Source organism: Aethalodelphis obliquidens, unplaced genomic scaffold (genome assembly GCF_003676395.1).
Source record: "Aethalodelphis obliquidens isolate GAN/ISIS:26980383/991018 unplaced genomic scaffold, ASM367639v1 scaffold9, whole genome shotgun sequence".
Classification (NCBI taxonomy): Eukaryota; Metazoa; Chordata; class Mammalia; order Artiodactyla; family Delphinidae; genus Aethalodelphis; species Aethalodelphis obliquidens.
In genome coordinates, this window is record NW_020837953.1 from 15369632 (window position 1) to 15390141 (window position 20510).

Genomic DNA, 20510 nt, shown 5'->3' on the forward strand with positions numbered 1-20510 from the left:
TTTTTTTTTTAATAACTTTATTTTATTTTTTAATTTATTTTTGGCTGCATTGGGTCTTCATTGCTGCACGTAGGCTTTCTCTAGTTGGGGCAGGCAGGGGCTACTCTTCTTTGTGGTGTGCGGGCTTCTCATTGCAGTGGCTTCTCTTGTCGCAGAGCACAGGCTCTAGGTGCGCTGGCTTCAGTAGTTGTGGCTCACAGGCTCTAGAGCACAGGCTCAGTAGTTGTGGCACACGGACTTAGTTGCTCCATGGCATGTGGGATCTTCCCAGGCCAGGGATCGAACCCACGTACCCCGCATTGGCAGGCGGATTCTTAACCACTGCGCCACCAGGGAATCCCCGGATCTTCTGACGTCAGTCCAGTAGAAGACAAGATCATTTGAGGTGGAGAGTTGAGGTTGATTTGGAGTTAGGAGAAAAGGAGAGGATATTTTAAAAAGAAAACAGCAGCTGATACGTGATTCACTTTAGTGGATTCCTTTTTTTTCCTTCCTTTATTGATTGACTGAAGTGTGGTTGATGTACAATATATAAGTTACAGGTGTACAATATAGTGATTCATAATTTTCAAAGGTTATACTCCATTATTCCTCATGTTGTACAATATATCCTTGTAGCTTATTTTATACATAATAGTTTGTGCCTCACCTCAGTGGATTTCTACATATATAATTCCTCTAATAAAGGGGGTACAGGGCATAATGGTTTTCTCTAGTGAGCAACCAAACACTATATAATATAGTGTTTGAATTACTGAAAATTAAGTTGGAATAAAGTTGGAAAGAGATGTCAGTATCCTGTTGCACGTAACACTGTCTGGTAAAACTATCATACTACTGTGGCAGACACTCACCTGTTTCTGTGCCCTGAGGTGGCAATATTAAAAGACAAGGCATCTGGTGACCCTGTGCAACTCTGGGAAACTATTGTCTTTGATATTTAACCTGAATAAGCAGCCATCTTTAGATTTTCATCAGTGCAAGAAAAAAATTAATTTCCATTCCAGTTAGGTCGTTGTCTCTTTTATCTGCTGGCATGCTCTTTTTGGAGGCATTGTGGAAAACAATATTGTATCCTAGTTGAGTAACCTCAGACAAATTACATAACTTTCTTAATGTCAGTGTAATTCTCTGTAAAAATTTGACATAATTATACCTGATTGGGTTAAGAATTAAATAAAATAGATCAAGCATCTGGTACATAGTAGATAACTCTGTGAAGTTTATTCCTTTCTTTAGCCTATATTATCTTCTTTAATAACAAGAAAGAAATCCTTTTCACTCAGACCCTTCCTTTGTCCTAGAGATCTCTTGGTTCTAATTGTTTCATTTTGGAAAAACAGACTTTTTTACTTTCTTTAGCCTCACTCCATTGATGTGCCTCAGACAAGAGTGATTGACTCAGGAAAAATGGAGTATTCCATCTACACTCTGCTGCCATCATAGTTGGGGTCAGGGCCAGAGTGACAGAATGGGCCCAGACCCCACAAGACCGAGCAAAAGAAGGACCTCTGGACTAAACCAGGATTGTCCAGCCATTTATATTGCCCACCCTGGCCTGTAACTAGCCTCCTGCCATCAGTGTTCCTAGAAAACATCATTTTTCTGATGTGCTCTTTGGAGGCAGGGGTGGGGGGTTGTCAGGATTACATCAGAGGTTAACAAACAGCACACTATAAAAGAAAACATTTGGGGAGGGTCAAATAAGTTTAGAAAATGCTATGTAGTATATCTGCCTCTCAATTCACATATATAGTTAAGTGCTTTGAGAAACAGCACAGTAAAAGAAACCTGTTGTCGAACTATATTCAGCCTAGCATCTCCCAGGCTTATTGGACTAGGGCTCTGTTTTTGAGAAATACCTGTTAATATCCCATGGCTTTTCTGGTTCCTGTCTGCCTTTTTCCTTCAAGGTTATATACCTCCCAATCGTGTTGAGACAGGTGAACTCTTGGAATTCATGTTTGCACATAACATATCACTCCTTATGATCTTACAGGCTGAGCTTCTGTCTGCATGCTGTTCTGACTGATTTGTTCTCTCTTCCCATGTAGCCCAGTGCGTGGAAAGCTAACAGAATGGAACACAAATCAGGATCCCTTTCCTCTAGCCGGGAGTCTGCTTTTACCAGTCCAATCTCTGTTACCAAACCAGTAGTACTGGCTGGTGGTATAGTTTTAAGCTCTCCCAAAGAGGTGAGTGAGAATAAAGCTAAGCAGCCTTTTCTAAAGTTGCCATTTCCCGTTTACTTAAACTGAGGTAAGTGTTGTGACGTGTACAGCTCTGACTCCATTTCCTTTGTAGTTATGCTTAGCTCAAAGTCATTTTTTTTTACTGGTGATTCCCATCAGCATCCAAAGATGGGCAGTAGCTGGGTGGGGTCATTGCCCTTTGGTAAACCATGGTTGGCCTGTGTTTGACTGGCGTTATGCTGGCATCTGGAGAAAGATCGGAGAGGTGCTATTTAAACCATCGGGTTTTAACTGTAAGAACTCAGCAGAGCTGAAGTCTGTTTAAATGAAAAGGATAGTTTATTTTTGGTAAAAGAGTGATAAATAGGCTACCAGATTCTGGAAAGCAGTACCTTGTAGAAGTGACCTAGAGAATCCCAGTACTTACTCTTTGCTGTCAAGAGCAACCTATTTGTGGTATTTGCCCAGAGCCCCGCCAGCACCACTCCTCCAATTGAGATCAGCTCCTCTCGTCTGACCAAGTTGACCCGCCGAACTACTGACAGGAAGAGCGAGTTCCTGAAGACTCTGAAGGATGACCGGAATGGAGACTTCTCAGAGAGCAGAGACTGTGAGAAGCTGGAGGATGTAAGAGCAAAGGGTTTTTCTGGGGCAACATAAGTGTTCTTCTATGTTATACATGTGCTTTTTGTTTTTAAGCGAGAAAGATGTGGTACATTTTTAAAATGACAGAGATTTGTCTGGAGGAGTAACAGTCTGTGATAAAGCGAGTTCAGTTCTTTGTTCAGCATATTTCAAATTAGGGCTCATTTCAGTGATAGCTGCCTTGGGACTTAGTGCTCTTAAACAGGGCAGCACTGCTTAAGCCTTGAATTGAAGTTGGTAAGAAGTTGGTAAATTATAGAAGCATATATATATATATATATATATATATTTTTTTTTTTTTTTTTTTTTTGGCTGCTCCAGGTCTTAGTTATGGCATGCAAACTCTTAGTTGCAGCATGCAGACTTCTTAGCTGTGGCATGCATGCAGGATCTAGTTCCCTGACCAGGGATTGAACCCGGGCTCCCTGCATTGGGAGCACAGAGTCTTACCCACTGGACCACCAGGGAAGTCCCTTTAAGGGTTATATTTAATTCTAATATAAGAAAATCTGACGAACAGAACCGTAAAACAAAAGGGTTTCTTTTTGGTATCCTGCAACAGGAAGGTTAGAGTTCCCTGTCCAAGAGGGTAATGGCAGCTCATTCGTATTATCAGGAAACTTGTAAGTTTTGGTCGCCTTGGAACTAGGGTAGTTGTGCTCCCATCCACATTCTAGTTAGGGAAAGGACAGAGCCAAAAACCTGAAAACGGATGTCTGTCCCTTTTTTAAATGCTTTCTTAAAAGCCACCCCTGCAATTTCCACTTACATTTTATTGGCCAACTGTCAAATAGCCACTCCTAGCTGCAAGGGAGCCTAGGAAAGTGAACTTTTTAAAAGCTGAGCGCATTGGTTCCTTAGTCCAAATCAGTAAGGAAGAATAGAAAATTGATATTGCATAGGCATCTAGTAGCTTCTGCCACAGTTGCCATAACCTGAAGTTAAGATGGTAGCCAGTTAGTATCCTTTGGAAATCTTATTAGCAAGATGAGCAAGTTCTCGTTTTTAAGTGGGAAAAACCTATTGGCTGAGATCCTCTTCTAGAAAGCATTTTCCTGGGTTCTGACTTCTTAATCTCTTAGATTGCTTATCTTGCCCCAAAGGGGTATTAAACCAAATATGTCCTTCCTTTCCTTATTTCAGTCAGAGGACAACAGCACACCTGAACCAAAAGAAAATGGAGAGGAAGGCTGTCATCAGAATGGTCTTGATCTCCCCGTAGAAGACGAAGGGGAGGTCCTCTCTCACTCTTTGGAAGCAGAGCACAGGTAAGTGAGGGTCAGATCACAAGGCATGCTGTGTATGGCCTACAAGGAGTTTCAACATACTTAAGGCATTTCAGAGTCCCGTACAGAGAGAAGTGCCCCCAGCACCACACCTTGTTCTCTCTGTGTGCCGCAGGTTGGCCTGTTGCCCACTGGGTATTCCTTTACAGACTCAGCTAGCGTTTTCAGACCCTCCTCTCCAAGGCATTCTTGTAGTTTAGTTTCAGACTCAGTTTACGGCTCCAGTTGGAAGGGGTGGGGTGGGGTGAGACCTGTTTCCTGGTGCTGTTGTGGTGGCCCCTTGGCCCCTCCTGGCCTAAGTGAGAAGTTACCACAAGACCCCTTTAAGGGGCCTTGGGATTCATGAGGCCCGAAGGTAATGGATCTTGTTCTTTAAATGAGGGCCTTGAACACAGAGCCAGCCAAGCTGTGTGGGCAACTGGATGGCAGATGGGGCCTGCCAAGTACCTTCCTGAAAAGGGGCTCCTGTCCAGAGGAACTTTAAAAGGGGTCAACAAGATCACAAGGTTATGGAGTCCACAGTGCCATGAAATTAAAAGAGAACTTAGGTACATGTGGCTATGTACTAATTTGCTCACAGGAGACAAAGTGAGATTTCTTCTGTTTCGTCTGTGGGATAGTTTGACTCTATACTGCTACTTCTACCGTCCCTTCTCTATAGCTCTTATGCTCTCCAAAGAGCAACTACGGAGACCCTCCATCTAATTCCAAGCACCTAAGTAGTCATAATTAAAGCTTATCCCACTGGGAAGAAAAGAAAAACCCAGTTTCTTCTCTAACATCTAGGTGGGTACCATTGCCCCTGGGCTGGAAAGTTGTGGATTTCTCAGTTATGCTTAAAGGTATATTTTTTTTGCCTGACCTGCCTCTACCAGGTTATTGAAAGCAATGGGATGGCAGGAGTATCCTGAAAATGATGAGAATTGCCTTCCCCTCACAGAGGATGAGCTCAAAGAGTTCCACATGAAGACAGAGGAGGTATGTCATAAACTTTTGCTGGAGACCAGTTAATGACTAGGAGAGAAAGGAGATAGGACAATCATTGCCCTTAGGAAGCCCCAGTTTAGGGTGTGAGAAAGACCTTGAAAAAGAAAAGTTACTTAATAAGTTGCCATTGTAGAAATATGGAGGAGCATCTCATTCTGCCCAGGCCAGTGGTGGACACAAAAACCAGGTCAGTAGTTAGCAGATTTCAGAAAGCAGTATGTTATTTCATCCTGGAAGCTCTAGCTCCTTATCAGAACCACAAGGCTGTATTCCTGAGGTTATGGGCTGAGCCCTTGGTGTTCGGCTAAGCAGGCTAACCCTCTGCTTCCAGCTCTGTGGTTTACCTCTGGTAGTCCAGCCAGAGCCAAGAAGCCAAATAGCCTATCTGAATTTCTTCAACAAATGCCTGCATTCTTTCTCTGAGTAAAGCACTGCCAGGTCTCTACAAACTTCATGAAACTTACGTTCAGGTGGTATATATTTAAAGCATAAATAACAATGGTGTTAAAATCCTATAAAGAAAAGTATAGGTTGACATAAAGACTTTGCTACTCAGAACTCTGTTCCCCTGTCATTGTCATCACCTGAGAACTTGTCGAAATAGGAAATCTCAAACTGTACCCCAGACATACTGAATCAGTCTGCATTTTAAAGAGATCCTTAGGTGATTAATTGGCACATTACAGTTTGAAAAGCACTGCTGTAAGAAATCTTCAGTCTCTTAGAACGGTCCCCCTCTACATTCTGCCTAGAATTGAATTGAGACCTGGGCTTTCCCAGGTCCCATGGGCCAGTGTAGTTACTGACGGTTGTCTTTTTCTTTCTTTCCCTTGCCAACCACAGCTGAGAAGAAATGGCTTTGGGAAGAATGGCTTCTTGCAGAGCCGAAGTTCTAGCCTATTCTCCCCTTGGAGAAACACTTGTAAAGCAGAGTTTGAGGACTCAGACACGGAAACAAGTAGCAGTGAAACATCTGATGACGATGCCTGGAAGTAGGCTTATAAATGCTTACTGTTAAATCTGACCCAGTAAACTCAGCTTGTGCATTTAGGGGTTATACAGAAGAAATCATTCTTTTCCTTTTCCTTTTCTTATGTTGTTGTTGAATACTTCATGCACAAGGGAAATAATCATATCCCAAAGAGAGAGCGAGCGATTGGCTTGTTTAGCTTTTGTTGTTCTTCCCTGTTATCTGCTTAATAGAACTTCATGTGGTGGGAAAGATTTTTAAAACACACACACATACACACAATATATATGGGGCGATGCACAGGTGGGAGCTGGCAGGGCAGAGAGGAGGAGACACTGGTCTGCAGCAGCAGCTTCTACTACCAGCCCTTGGGGCACTCACCCCTGTGCTCAATCAATCATTGTCAATGACAAAGTGACTATTGAAGTTATAATTGTATTAAATTAATGCTAATAATTTGGATATTTTATTTTATTTCTGGCTGCTCGGGTAACATTAGCCCTTAACCCAGCATATATGGTTTTTTCACTTTTTTTTTTTCTTTCTGGGTACAGCTGTAAAATATTTGGATATAGGAAATGTGTTATTCTTGCAGCCTTGATATTCAGGGTGGATTGTAAAATATACATTTTTGTGAGATTTCAAAGATTAAGATTATTTTGATAACATTATTTACAGATTTAAAAGATGTGGTTATCACAAGTCTGTTGAGGGGGAAAACTACTGCATAAAATAACTAACTTGGAATAAATATTTTGCATCAGTTTGGATTGTCTTGTGTAAGAAGTATATTTTCTTTAAAATTAGATGAGTGGATTCTTTTTTAGGGGAAATACTACTTTTAGAGGTCTGAGGGAAATCTGAATTCAGACACACCTGTTTCTCCTTTTAGCAGATATGTTTTTGATGCAGAAAAACCTGTGCAATAAACTACCAGTAATAAAATCAGAAACCCAAGTTTCCTTTCTGAAACTGTTTTTCACTGCCCATGTATTTACCAGTGTGCCTATTTTTTAAGGAAGTCTGTGCCTCAATTTTTCTGCTAAATAAGAACATAGGGTGTCCCGGGCATTGTGCAAGGCCCTGGGAATGCAAGGAGCACCCAGCTCAGTAGGGTTACATAAAAAATGGAACCTTAGGCCAAGATCTGATGGACAATTAGAAGTTAAACTAAACAACAGATACCGAAACTGGCACTCTTCAGCCAGCCCTACAGCACATGGTCCCTAGTGGATATACAGGCCCGAGATCATGCTCTAATGGGAGACAAGCAAAGGAATAACAGGCCTGACCACTTGTTAGAAGGGTAAAACTAACTTGTAGTGTAGGCTCCAGAAGGGGTAGAGACTAGAGGTAGAGTAACCAGCATAATTGCTAGATTCTAAAGGCTAGGAAGGCAGAGACCTTATGTGCCATAACGTACGGTAGTCTCTCCTGCTAGTAGGGGCTTCTCCTGCTAGTAGTATAAGCAGTGCACATTATGAACTGTGGAAATGGTGATTGAGATAGAACAGAAAGAACTATATCATATTTCATTGAGTATATCTATTTTAAGACATTTTATGTACTAATAAGAAAACTTGCCAGTTATGACACTCCATTAATTGTGAATCCTGATTTCAGTGTTAAAATATGAAAAAGTGTGCATCGTAGGGTCAATGAAATACTATAAAATGAGCTATAAATTGGAAATGAGAAGTAGGTTGACATAGAGATATCCTATATGTTTGGTCTTCGGCTTTGCCACTTAGTAGCTTTCTCAGAACAAATTTCTAAAAATGTACCTCTTTTCCACTTGGAATTGAGCTGGACAATTGAGATTACATACTTTGAAACACTTTGTAACCTGCTGCTAGTCATAGCTTGGCCTTACATACCTGGGAGCAGGGGCACCACTACCTGCCTTGTTTAGAAACATGGGGCTAGGTCAGAACTCCTGCCTCTGTTGGATTCATATATTTGGGTGGGGGTGGCAGGGAAATCTGGTCAGCAGGAACGGGGCCTGTGTGGCCCCTGGCTAGTCCTGAGTGAAGAGTTTACCTTTCTGTATTTGATTCCCTCTTCTGATTCATTGTGTTCTCCCAGAACTTTCATTCCTTCAGCTGTGTTGATTATCTTGTGGGGGCGGCAGGGCGGCGCTTAGGGGCAGGAACTAGGAGTTAGGGGGCCTTGGTATGACTTGGTTATGCAAAACATGTTGCTTCCAGAGAGGCACCGTGCAAGGAAAAGGTTTTTTTTGCAGTACGCGGGCCTCTCACTGTTGTGGCCTCTCCCGTTGCGGAGCACAGGCTCCGGACGCGCAGGCTCAGCGGCCATGGCTTACGGGCCCAGCTGCTCCGCGGCATGTGGGATCTTCCCGGACCGGGGCACGAACCCATGTCCCCTGCATCGGCAGGCGGACTCCAACCACTGCGCCACCAGGGAAGCCCAAGGAAAAGCTTTTAGTCTACGGGAAAGACATGGTTTCCAGGCAGAATGCCTCCTCTTACTCAGGTATTCCTTGGAATGGAGAATGACACTAACTTGGGTTACATCCACTTGGGCAAAACTAGAACGAACAAGGTGACATTTCCCTGCCAGAGGCTATTAAATAACCAAGACGGAGTATGTGATACGGGCTCAGCTAGTTTAGGAGGCAGCTCTTTGCTCCCCTTTATTAATATAGGCAAGAAAACCAAGGTGTGGTGTTAGAGACTTGCCCATACTCATGCAATGGGAACAGATTTTATGACATCTTTTTCAAGCCAGGGGCTCCTCCCTAAGGTGACCAAGCCTGCCCGCTCACTCACCAGACCTGCCCAGACCTGAGGTTGTTGCCCAGGGAGCTTTAGCTCCTCTCCAAACATAAACTTGAACCGGTAAACCTGGCCTTTCCTCTCTGCCTTTGGCTATTTCATCCTCCTTTCCCTTTCCCCTGCCCCTCTGTTCTGTCTTCTGCAGGTCTTGGCTGCTATCAGGAAAGGAGTCCCATCCCATGGACTCCCACTCCGGGGAGCTAGGGCTCCTGCCCTGTGGGTCCTGTGACATGGTTTTCCGTTCCTGGGCCCTGCTGGCCACCCACACTCAGCGCTTCTGCATTGGCCGTCAGCCCCGGGAGCTGACAGTTGGAGAACAGCCCCCAATAGCCACTGAACCACGGGTACCCAGGGTAAGGGCCTCCTCCATGGCCATGAGATGGTACTGAAGTGACTAACTCTCAGAGGATTCCTCACCCCACACCCTGTACCCAGGTTGTGCCAGAAGAACACCAGGGCCTCCCAGACCAGGAGGCCAGCAAATCGGCTCTGAAGAGGCTAACAGATGAGGTATACCTGGATTTCCCCACTGAGCCTCCCCACCAAACCTATAGATCACGCGTGGGTCAGATTACCCCAACATGGAGATTGCGGGTTACTGTTACCTCCAGGTGCAGCGGCTGCGGCTGTATCTGCAGGAAATGCGACCCAGCATAACAGAGGTCCCCAGAGGGTCACAGGGGCCCTGGAGGCGGTCAGAGGCACCGACTCAGGGTCCCAACCACGAGACTGCTGGGAGCCCCGGCGAGCGGCTGCGGGCGCTGCACCGGACTCACGCAAGGCTCTTGGCAGAGACCAAGGCACAGAGCTGTGCCCTGGAGCGACGCGGCGAGGGTAAGGGAAAAGAGGGGGACTAGGGCCCACCCTCCCCCTTGGCTTGAGGTCGCCCGACCCGTTCTGATTTGATCTCTTACCCCCTCAGAACTGAGCCGGCACCTCCAAGGTTTGGCTTGGACCCGGGACGGGAAATCACGCATATTCAGCCTGGAGCGGGAGCTTCGAGAACTCCGGGCAGAGGCCGGGCGAACGCGGGGTGCTCTAGAGGAGTTAGGGGCGCACGTTCAGCAGCTACAGGCCAACCCCGGGTGAGGCCGACGAGCCGGATCCCGGGAGCTCCGAGTCAACGGCTGGCGGGGGGGCGGGGCCGGAGCGGGGGGCGGGGCCTGGCCCGGCTGGACGTGCGAGGTATGCACCCGGACTCGGCTGGAAGGCCGCGCGAGTGAGGTCGGGAAGGGGCGGTGCTGCCGGAGGCCCGGGGTCTGGGTCCTTGATTCCACCCCCGCGCCGGCCGTCCTCCACCCCAGGACCCGGCTGAACGCCGTACGAGAGGCAGAACTCTGTGGTCCGGTGCTACAGGCAAACCCAGGGACTCTGGCTGCGGAGATCGGGTAAGATCCGGGCCCCGAGGCGGGCACGGGGCAAAACGCTGATCGGTCCTGGAAAAACGCTTCTGCCTTCTTGTCCCCTAATCCCTAGGGCCCTGCGTGAGGCCTACATTCGAGGCGGGGGCCGGGACACCGGCGTTCTGGGCTGGATATGGCAGTTACAAGTGGAGGCGTCAGCTCTGGAGCTTCGGCGGTCGCGGACCCGCAGGGGTGAACATGAGGGGGCCAGCCAGGAGGGCCTTAGCCCTGGGGAGAGAAAAGGGCGATGAGGGAGGACATCTTTGGCTTGGGAACCATTTGAGCAAAAACCCAAGGTAGAACACCTGTCTTTGCGGGGGGTGCCTGCAATGTTAGCTGACAAGTCCAGCCTTGTCCAGAGAATCCTAAGGCTGGAGAGCTGCTCAGAGCAGCTGGTCACCAGCTGTCAGAGATGACAGGTCAAACTTGTTCAATCGCAGGAAGACAGGCAGGTGCCGCATTCAAGGAGCTTCTAGCAGTGGAGGCTGAAAATCGGCGCCTGGAGGCAGAAATCCTGGCTTTGCAGATGCAGAGGGGTGCAGGCCGGGTGCCCTGGGGTCAGTGAGCACCCAATTCCCCCCCGCCTAGCCCTCCCCAGCAGGCCAGGCTCAGAGGAAGGGGTCAGAGGCACCATGCACGGGGAATAAGACCTGTGTCTGAGCCCAATCAGTCTGTGTCCATGCCAATCTCCAGGTGTCCGTAGGGGTTTGGCTCTTGGGGGAGGAGTACCTCAGCCCAGTTACTTGCTGCGTCCTGCTCAAGGGCGCCCTACTCTTCCCCTGCACCTAGGGCACAGGGAGCCGAGACTTGTGGCCAATCCCAGCCCACGCCTGAGAAGAAGGGAAGATCCCCCAAGCCTCCCGCCTCCAGTGGCTCCCCCGCTGCCGCTGCTTCCACACTCCACAGGCGTCCTATTCTTGGGTGGCGCCGAAAAGGCTGTGAGGACCCAGGGGTTGGGACAGGGGCAGTTCTGCTCTGTGCAGTTGGGGGAGCATAGGACACCTAGGAGGCTTTCTGGAGGAATTGACTCTTCCCCTGCAGTCGCAGCTTCCTGGAACCATGACCAGGAACCTGGGCCTGGATCCACACTTCCTCCTGCCCACAACTGACGTTCTGGGCCCTGCACCCTACGACCCTGGGTGAGGCCTGCTCCCTCCTTTGACATCTTCTGTGACTTAGTCACCACTGCTGGTTAAGGAGACCCACTAGGGCCAGCTAGGGTGGGGGGACTGGCTGGGGGTTGGGAGGGTGAGAGGAGGACTTGGGTGTGTGTGCGCTTGAGGCCTGTGTTTCCTAGGGCTGGCCTTGTCATTTTCTATGACTTCCTGCGGGGCCTTGAGGCTTCTTGGATTTGGGTGCAACTATTGACTGGCTTGGCCCGAGATGGACAGGATACAGGAGGGACCACAGCGTTGCCCCCAGCCCTTTGCTTGCCCCCACCTCCAGCTCCTGGGCCCATGGGCAACTGTGCCATCCTTGCCAGCAGGCAGCCTATACCCAGGTCAGTAGGTGGAGATTTATGATGTTGGTGCTTTTTGCCGCAATTGAGGCTTGTCCCTCATTCTGCTACATTTTCTCATCTGTATACAGGGCCACTGGCCCTGAGGGCCAAGTCCTAGGAAGGGAGCAGAGCCACTTCTGGCTCCTGACACCTGTTTTTGGTTGCTCTAGACTACCACCTTCACCATCAGTATCCTTGGTCTGTGAGCTGCAAGCCTGGCAGGGGCTGGCATGGGCTAAAGCACCACTGCCAAAAGCCTGGGCCTCGCTGGTGCTATTTGACCGGGATCAGAGGGTGCTAAGTGGTCGCTGGCGTCTCCCACTTCGGACCCTTCCTCTGGACCCCAGCCTTAGCTTTGGGCAGCTGAATGGGATTCCCCAGGTGAGTGTGGAGGATGGGGACTGGGTCCTCCACGGTACAGATGCAGTACCATTTCACCTCTTCCCAGGTAGGTCAGGCCGAGCTCTTTCTGCGGCTGGTGAATGCAAGAGATGCAGATGTACAGACACTGGCAGAGATCAATCCAGCAAGTGCCCACGAGTACCAGTACCCACCTCTGGTGAGGGCCCAACTATAACTGGGGACCCCACAGGTGTGGCTGATGTGGTTAATAACCAGCATTTGTTGATCACTATGTATGTGCCAACCCACTACTAAATGTTTTCTGTGAATTAACTCATGTGACCCTCACATATCCTATTAGGTATGTACTACTGTGTAAGCAAGTAAGAAAATCAGAGCACAAGGTTAACTTGGTTCACAGTAAGCAGTTGACTCTAAGGTGGTCTGACGCCAGAAACTGTGCTGTTAACCTCTACATAAACCTTTTGCTAAAGATCAACCTTCTCCTTGTTCCACAGGTGCCCAACTCATCTTCACTGGAGGCCAGCTCCCTGGCCCCAACAGCTGGCTTTGTTGACCCCCCTCCTCCTGAAGACCCCCACCAGCGGCAGAGTCAAGCACAGAGAGGAGGGTTTGCGCCCTCAGCACAGCTTTGACCCACCCCCACTGGCTTTCTGAGTCCAGAAGAATGGGCGTATGAGTAGCTTCACAGGCACAGGACTGGGGCCTAGACTGAGGCCTGTTCTCCCATCTGCAGCTTTACTACTCCGTGTTCTGACAGAGGGTCTGGAAGCAAATACAGATGTGAACACACAACATGAGCTCCCATCACAGCTCTACCACCTTCCACAAGTACTTGGCCTTTCTTATCCTTTTGTAAAAAAGATTGATGTGAGGATTAAACAGATATGTCAGGTATTTACAGTATTGCCTGGCATATAAGAAAATTCTCTGAAAGGTGACTTGGAGACAGTCTTTCATTCAGCTAAAGGAACTTGATGAACTCATTCCTGGTTTTTTTTGCTAAAGCCAGTCTTACCGCCCACTTCTTCATCCAAATCCAAGCTTCTTCAGGACATCACCCAGGAAGCCTTCCAGGTTCTCAAGGTCACCATGAAACAGGGAGCTCCTGTAGCCATATATACTTACAGAAAGACAACCCAGTCATGTTCCTCCCAAGTTGGCGGCAGGAAGGATGGTCACAAGTGAAACCTGAATTGTTATATTGGGCGTGGCCCCAGACCCCAGTGTCAGCCAAAGGTCAAAGGCCTGGTAGTCAAGAACTCCCTCCGGGCTTCCCTGGTGGCGCAGTGGTAAAGAGTCCAGGTTCGTGCCCCAGTCCGGGAAGATCCCACATGCCGCGGAGCAGCTAGGCCCGTGAGCCATGGCCGCTGAGCCTGCGCGTCCGGAGCCTGTGCTCCGCAACGGGAGAGATCACAAAAGTGAGAGCCCTGCGTACTGCGCAAAAAAAAAAAAAAAAAGCTCCCTCCGCCTCCAACATTAGATATTCAAACAGCAGGTTCTAACCTGCTGTCTCTACAGTGCAGCAAAGTAGCCCTATGAATGCTGGAAATACTAAACCCCTTAGGTAGTAGAGGGCAGGCACTGTTTGGAATTCAGATCCAAATACTGCCTGGTGAATACCAATTTCTTAAAGGTCAGGTCAGAGGCAGCCAAGTCATGGGTCTCACACTAGCCCTGCACCCTGGACATCAGCGAGGGCCCAATGGGATGGCTTTAGTAACAGTGCCCTAACCACCAGCACCCTTACACTGGGCAGCCAGAACTGCTGACCCATTATCCACCTTTCAACCCCACATCCCACTGAAATGCTCCAGGCAGCCCATGATCCCACTCTAAGATCTTTAAACACAAGTCCAGAGACCAAGAGCTTTTTAGCATCTTTATTTAAGAAGTCAAAACTGTGGACAGGTAACAATTCCAACTGTTGATATTTTCTGTTATAACAAATATAACTCAACCAGCCAGTTCTCCCCCCAGATTCCTTCTTCCAACCACATCCAGAGTGTCCATCAGTCAGTCCCTTAGTCACTTTCAAACCAGAAAGCTCAATTTTCTACAATTAGCACACCAGTTTCCTCAAGGATCACTCCCCGCTCCCCAGCCCCAAGTTTTCTTCAGTTCTTTTTTCCAGGACAGGATTATGGCCCCAGTTGGAGACGAGGTGGATAAGACAGGTGCCACCTAAGGCCTGGCTTAGAAGCTGTTATCAGTTCACAGTCAAAGTCCATCAAACAGTATCAGCACCGAAGAGCAAGATCTTCACCAAGTCTTGTTTTTTATAGCTCCTGTCCAGGGAGAGCACCATTCAAAGTTCACAAGACAGCTGGGTTCAGAGTATTTAAGATGGAAAAAATATAGCACCATTGGAAGATAAGGGCCTACAGCCACACTTGATTTCATCACCTCCACATCAGACAGGAATCTGGATTAGAACTTCCAACACAGAGATCAGTAGAGGAGGGAAAAAAAACCCACAAAAACCTTTGGCCACCATATAAAACCCGGAGTGCTCCAAGGCACACATTTAGCCAATATTTAAGGAAAAAAAAAAAATCATCAAAGCCTCAACCTTTGCTTACAATCTTTATTGAAGTTATACAAAAAGAATCCCCCAAAAGTGAAAAAATACATTATATACAAAAACACTTTCCATTGGGAGGAAGGCTCTGCTCCCTCTCTTAACATGCAGTGCTTTCAACTGTAGCTCCAGCCTCCACTGTCCCCTCCACTGCTCCCCGGCATTCAGCCTGATTCTCAGCCTGGAAGATAAACAGGGAGCCTGGGCATAAGTGACCCTACTTTAAGCCATTCTTTCTTACACAACTGAGCAGGCCTCAGTCAGAGGAAATAAACACAGGTCCCTTATCTGCTTTGCTCTCTACACTAAAAGAGCAATGACCACAAGTTATAAGGCCATTTCCTAAATTCTCTGTAATAGGGCTGACAGAGCCAGTGTTCATATTAGAAAGAGGAGCAAAAAAAGACTGAATGGTCTTGCCAATTAAGTGTCTTCTCATACATTCATTAGAGTGGGACCGGTGATATGTATATAGGTTCCATTTGTCAATGAGACGTCCTATATTTTGTAACCAAACTGTTTCCTGTATGACCTCATTGTTTTTGAGGGTTGCACTCAAGTAATCCAAACAGGCTCAAGTTGGGGAACATGCACTTAGAAGGACTGGTTTCCCCAGGCCCTGAGAACAAGGGGAAATGAGGCAAGTGTCCAAACCCTGCTTAACTGCCCACCTCCTCCTCCATGTTTTCCGAAACTTCAGTTCCACTGGAGACAGCATCCCCACTGCCTCCATTCACCTCCGGCTCTTGTTTGGCTTTCTTTGCATCATCTTTCCGGGGGCTCTCTTCCTCCGGTTTTCTCTAAAGATATAATTAATGGTGAAGGCTTCACAAGTGTGCTTAATGTTTTCAAAAGGACAACTGTAAAACAATTCCTTAACGCCCCCCTCTTCCCTATGGTGCAAAGATCCCAACACCAGGATTCACAGCTCTAAGGGTCTCCCTGGCCACAACCTGTCCTCTGCAGAAACAGATTGGTCTGCCCAAACATACCAATTCAGCCTCTCTAATGGAAGAGTGGGGTGGGGATGAGGAATAGATCTGAACAGTAACCAACCCACAAATTTGAATTCCTACATTTGAGTCAGGAAACAAAGCAAGAGTTCAGGCTCTTCCACAAGAGAAAAAAATTACTGCAACAGGCAGAAGGCAGACTCACACAAGTTTAAGTATCAAGAGATCTGCTGCTGAATGACTACTGTAAACCTGCCAGCTTCCTAAGATGGGCTGATCTGACCAGTCCTCCTCATCACCTTTCCTGAGAGCCCTTGGGCTAAAAACCAGGAAAGTTTTGCTAGAAGACATACTCAGTCAAGACCGATCTTCATTCAAATCCTCGCCTATTTTTGCAAAACGAATGTCTTATTGCACCTAGTATGAGGGGTGTTCATAGGAAAGATACTCCTCATGTATCATTTGGAGGAAAAAAAAATGCAGAGTGAGAAGAAGACAGAAAAGAAATGACCACATGTAGATTTACCTTCTTTCTGACAAGGTGAGAAATATCGGTCACACAATTTGATGAGGAAGCACCATCTGTTGGCTTTCTACAGGCGATCTGGCAATAAGAAACCTTTGTTAGCAATGTACTCCTAGACAAACAGAGGTGTAATATTAAGTGACAAAAACCACCTGAATACCCACCATGGAGACTGAAGAGCCTCCTCCACTAGGAGTGAAACCTGAAGTAGAGCTCTCCACCTGTGTGAGAGATGACAAACCCAGGTGGGTCCCAGGACAGAGCCGACCAGGTCACCCACCTACAAGCAACTGTTTAAGACCTCAAATACTAGTGGCCACCATATAGTAGCAACATCACTCACCTCCTCTACTCATACCCGTGGTCACACATAGTAAGTAGCTGAGATAGAATTCAAACCCACACAGTCTGGCTCCAGAGCATATTATCTTAAGCATTAATATTTACTATTTGAGAGGAACAGTATATGAGTTCTCACATTCCCTCTGACCTCCAACTCCCTGGAAACCAAGTCATAAGTTAAGATTCTTAAGCAAATGGCACGCTAATACCATGATAAAGGGCCTTCAACAATATCGAATATACTATTATCAAAACTTTAAAAGGAAACCAAACGAACCAGAGTTGCTTTCAGAGCCAATTCAGCTACATTCCCACTACGCTGGGACTCCTTTGCATCTTCTATCTTCTCTCTAATTTCAGGTAGCAGCTCCTTCAGCTCCTCAATTTCTTTCTCATATTCAGTAGGTGACCCTTCGGCCTCCTTCATATGCTCATTAAGTACAGCTAGGAAGAACAGGCTGAAGTGATCAGTAACAGATAACACAAAAGAAGCCTTTTTTTTTTTAACTGTCAATACTGGATCCATCAAAATCATTGTGGAAACAGCTGATGCTTACTCACCCATTCTCTTCTCAATGACTTCAATAGATTTGCTGAACTGTGCCACTGCTTCATCATACTGAGAGTTGTACCCATAGGCCAAGCCCAGCTGGTAGTGGGTCTCTGCAAGGAGCCGATCATGGGCTTCCAGGTACTGCTCCTGCAGGTTTAGGCAAGCCTGGAACTCCTCCACAGCTTGGATGTAATTCTCTAACGAAGAGAAAAACAGCAAGCAATACTTCTAAAATTTCAGACCATGCTGCAGGAATATGCTCCCATCTTATATTTCATTTTTCTTCGTAGCATCTCCAGGACTCTTGACTAAAAACCATCAAAATGACTTTAAAAAACCTACTGAGGTGCTTCCCTGGTGGTGCAGTGGTTAAGAATCCGCCTGCCAATGCAGGGGACACAGGTTTGAGCCCCGGTCCGGGAAGATCCCACATGCCACGGAGTAACTAAGCCCGTGCACCACAACTACTGAGCCCGCACTCTAGAGCTTGTGAGCCACAACTACTGAAGTCTGCGTGCCTACAGCCCATCTCCGCAACAAGAGAAGCCACCGCAATGAGCAGCCCGTGCACTGCAACGAAGAGTGGCCCCCGCTCACCCCAACTAGAGAAGGCCACGCAGAGCAAGGAAGACCCAACGCAGCCATAAATTTAAAAAAAAAAAAAAAACCCTACTGAGAAGGACTTCCTTGGCGGTCCAGTGGTTAGGACTCCGCACTCCCAATGCAGGGGGCAGGGGTTCAATCCCTGGCTGGGGAACTAAGATCCCACATGCTGCACAATACGGCCAAAAAGAAAAAAAGCCTACTGTCCTTTTAAAGCTAATTGCCCACAATTTATGATCAATTGAGCTAGATTTTAAGGAATTAGAGGAAGATTAAGGCAGGGGCAAGGGATGTGTTAGAAAAGAGAGTAAAATGGAAAATGTATTACCAGATTCAACACTAACTTCTCCAAGTTTAAGATGTGCCTGTGCAGCATAAAGCTGAGCTTCTTTCGTGTCTTGCCTAAAAGAAGGAAAGATGGTCAGAAACCTTATTAATAAGCATCTGTCGAACCCTAACTGCTTTGTCTTCAACCACCAAGCTCCCAACCTAGAAGCACCAAGAGTTTTACCTTTTAAAAATGATCTTTGCTAAATCCAGCATATCCCAGGCAAGCTCTAGGTTCCCAATCTCCTCTTCTTCATTTTCTTGAAGAGACTGAAGTATATCCAAATCATTAGTATTAGGCAGAAGTACAAGACAGGCATCATTTGATTATAAATCTAAATGTATAATTTAGTATAGCTTGGGGGCGTGGGACGGGGAGAGACTGATATAGGATTCAAAGTTCATATTTTTCTCCCTAAACCTACAGAATGGACCCCTACAAAGTCTACCCCATATCACCTTGTCAGTGATAGTTAGCAGTGATATGTTGGGTCATGTCCTAACTGACAGGACCCCCTGGGTTCAAATGGATCTGTCTATTCCCAGCATGAATAAAGGGTCCCCAAGCCCTAACCAAGAAACAGCTACCTATAATAATCATGCCTACACTAGTAAACCAAAGTCCCACAATAAGAAAGTAGACAATGATACTGAACAAATAATTCACCTTGTTTTCAAGAAGTGAATCATTTGGTGTTTCTTCAGCCTTGTCATTTTCTTTATCTTCCTCTTCTGAGCCCTCGGTTTCTGCAAGTAAAAATTCTTCAGTATTGAGAATATTAAGGATCTGACAAGTCAAAAATTCCAATAAACATTTGTCAAATAACCTACATTCTGAGGTAGGACAGGCCAGATACTAAGCCAAATCAGTTAACATCTGAACTGGATGTAAATAATAAAGCCAGTGGTTAACAGTCTAATTCAAGTCTAATCCAGACTTAGACTGTATAATCTTATAGTGTCTACGGTTCAGAGCTTCAATGATCAACAGGCTGTGTTTCTCTTCTAAAAGTCAACCTGGACCGTTCAGATCAAAACAGATTAGCTGACTTTTATTCATGGGCTTTAGAAGCTCCCATCTACTCAACCAGAATCAGCTGGAGGCCTCAGCCAGTATTCCTGGGGTCTTTAAGCCAATTGTCAGTTAATACTAGTAAGGCTAAGAAAATACCAAAAGTTAAATTACTCCAGTCCATTCAAAGCAAGAATACTCAAGAGACTAGCTTTCCCACAACAGAACTGTGAACGGAAAAGCATAGCCCTTACCAACTCTCACCAATGAGCATGCCACACACTCCAGCCAGCTCTAGCACGTACAGAATTTGAGTGAGCAGTACCATGTTAAAATTTCCAGCCATATCAACACCATATTTCACCATATTAACAACACTCACAAGTTAACTGCCTGTAAGGACAGGCTGCTGATAAATAGCTCTACACATCACTTAAAGTTCAAAATGTCAAGTGATTAATAAATGAACCTTTGGGGGTCCACAATTCATGAAATGGGTATAATGTGCCTATCTCTGCCATCTTTCATTAAGCATTTAACACCAGCAGAAAAGCTCAAATATTGTCTCCTAACTAAAAACTAGGCCTTAGAGCCATGAAGTCAGGTTAAAGGACTTTTATCTAACAATACTGCTTCGGGATGGGAATAGGCACAGAAAAGTCCTATAAATTAGGACAAACTAAAGCCCTCTAAGAACCAGTTAAAGTTACAAGCTAATTATAGTTAACCTCTATAAAAGGTTAACTAAAACCGCATTTTATCAAGTGCCTCCCTTTTCTCCTGTTGACTATGTAATTTGGTGCTTCTGAAATATAAGTACCCACACCACCATACACCATTATATTTCCATGCCCAAATTTTGAAGTGGTTTGTGTACTTAGTTCCCTGATGTTAGACTAGATGGGTGGTTTTATTGACTCTGACAATGAAGCCCATCCTCCACCAGAATATATGACAGGTGAAGCAGATCTTTGTATTTCTCACAATACTAAAAATACCAAACACCTTACCTTCCCAATTTGTAGGAAAATTTGACAAAATGTTGTTATTCTATGTTCTTCTTATTTATCTGGTATCTGTTCCACTCATACCAAAATGCTAAAAGTTGACATCTAATTTGCATAAAATAGTTATTTGGAGTTTTACATCAAATTTTTAAATTAAAATTCTTATAATGGTCTGAGAAAAATATTGGTTTCTCTTGAGGAATCTGTACTACCTTCATGGAATGGTGGAGAGGGAGCTAGGTTAAAGAGAAAGCCATTACTTTAAAATAACACTTTCCAACCTGGTAACCTGTACCCACATATTACTAGGAATGCAGTGAAGGCCTCAGTAAAGAGATCTGTTAAAATATTTTCTAAGCTTCTTTGAAAATGGAGTCTTTTTTGTGGTATGCCATCCTTCAGAGAAAGGGAAACAATGTTTTATAACATACCATTTCTCTGATCTTGTAGCATCTTCAAAACAG

General features: G+C 46.1%; 3 protein-coding genes and 1 long non-coding RNA gene across 14 annotated transcripts in view; 2 read left to right on the top strand and 2 right to left on the bottom strand.

The window, feature by feature from the left end:
• The window catches only part of GPBP1L1 (GC-rich promoter binding protein 1 like 1), a 57563-nt gene extending 50713 nt beyond the window's left edge, over positions 1-6850 (top strand). For all 5 annotated transcript variants that reach the window (XM_027108698.1, XM_027108699.1, XM_027108697.1 and 2 more), the window contains exons 8-12: positions 2055-2195; positions 2661-2819; positions 3981-4105; positions 4999-5101; positions 5954-6850. In XM_027108698.1, coding sequence (XP_026964499.1) covers positions 2055-2195; positions 2661-2819; positions 3981-4105; positions 4999-5101; positions 5954-6106 — 681 coding nt within the window. In that variant the 3' untranslated portion in view covers positions 6107-6850. The remainder of the gene's footprint in view (positions 1-2054; positions 2196-2660; positions 2820-3980; positions 4106-4998; positions 5102-5953) is intronic.
• LOC113621642 (uncharacterized) lies at positions 2509-8399 on the bottom strand. Its single transcript, XR_003433248.1, has 2 exons — positions 8121-8399; positions 2509-2810 (listed from the first exon to the last, which is right to left on the bottom strand). It is a non-coding gene; the product is annotated as an uncharacterized LOC113621642 (long non-coding RNA).
• A 16-nt stretch (positions 8400-8415) lies between these two features.
• Positions 8416-13078, top strand: CCDC17 (coiled-coil domain containing 17). 4 transcript variants are annotated; one of them, XR_003433246.1, is made up of 13 exons: positions 8416-9228; positions 9311-9385; positions 9463-9709; positions 9798-9960; positions 10180-10263; positions 10352-10470; positions 10719-10835; positions 11068-11216; positions 11320-11417; positions 11561-11779; positions 11950-12160; positions 12232-12338; positions 12640-12753. XR_003433246.1 is itself a non-coding variant. In XM_027108689.1 (13 exons), exons 1-13 carry the CDS (start codon positions 9055-9057, stop codon positions 12775-12777), a joined length of 1905 nt encoding a protein of 634 aa, XP_026964490.1. In that variant the 5' UTR covers positions 8416-9054; the 3' UTR covers positions 12778-13078. The 4 variants fall into 4 exon arrangements, 3 of the variants coding, with proteins under 3 accessions (XP_026964490.1, XP_026964491.1, XP_026964492.1); XM_027108689.1 differs by having other exon boundaries at positions 12228-12338; positions 12640-13078; XM_027108690.1 differs by having other exon boundaries at positions 11576-11779; positions 12228-12338; positions 12640-13078.
• Positions 13079-14010: 932 nt separating this feature from the next.
• The window catches only part of NASP (nuclear autoantigenic sperm protein), a 36022-nt gene continuing 29522 nt past the window's right edge, over positions 14011-20510 (bottom strand). For all 4 annotated transcript variants that reach the window (XM_027108688.1, XM_027108685.1, XM_027108684.1 and 1 more), the window contains 9 exons: positions 18695-18774; positions 18212-18297; positions 18029-18102; positions 17106-17294; positions 16822-16988; positions 16367-16423; positions 16203-16280; positions 15395-15523; positions 14011-14904 (listed from right to left, as the gene is read on the bottom strand). In XM_027108688.1, coding sequence (XP_026964489.1) covers positions 14824-14904; positions 15395-15523; positions 16203-16280; positions 16367-16423; positions 16822-16988; positions 17106-17294; positions 18029-18102; positions 18212-18297; positions 18695-18774 — 941 coding nt within the window. In that variant the 3' untranslated portion in view covers positions 14011-14823. The remainder of the gene's footprint in view (positions 14905-15394; positions 15524-16202; positions 16281-16366; positions 16424-16821; positions 16989-17105; positions 17295-18028; positions 18103-18211; positions 18298-18694; positions 18775-20510) is intronic.

Coding starts and splice junctions, on each gene's coding strand:
- CCDC17 (XM_027108689.1), top strand. CDS start 9,055: ATGGACTCCCACTCCGGGGAGCTAGGGCTCCTGCCCTGTGGGTCCTGT. Junction 9,961..10,179: donor CAGCTACAGGCCAACCCCGG/GTGAGGCCGACG, acceptor CCTCCACCCCAG/GACCCGGCTGAACGCCGTAC. Junction 10,471..10,718: donor GCGGTCGCGGACCCGCAGGG/GTGAACATGAGG, acceptor GTTCAATCGCAG/GAAGACAGGCAGGTGCCGCA.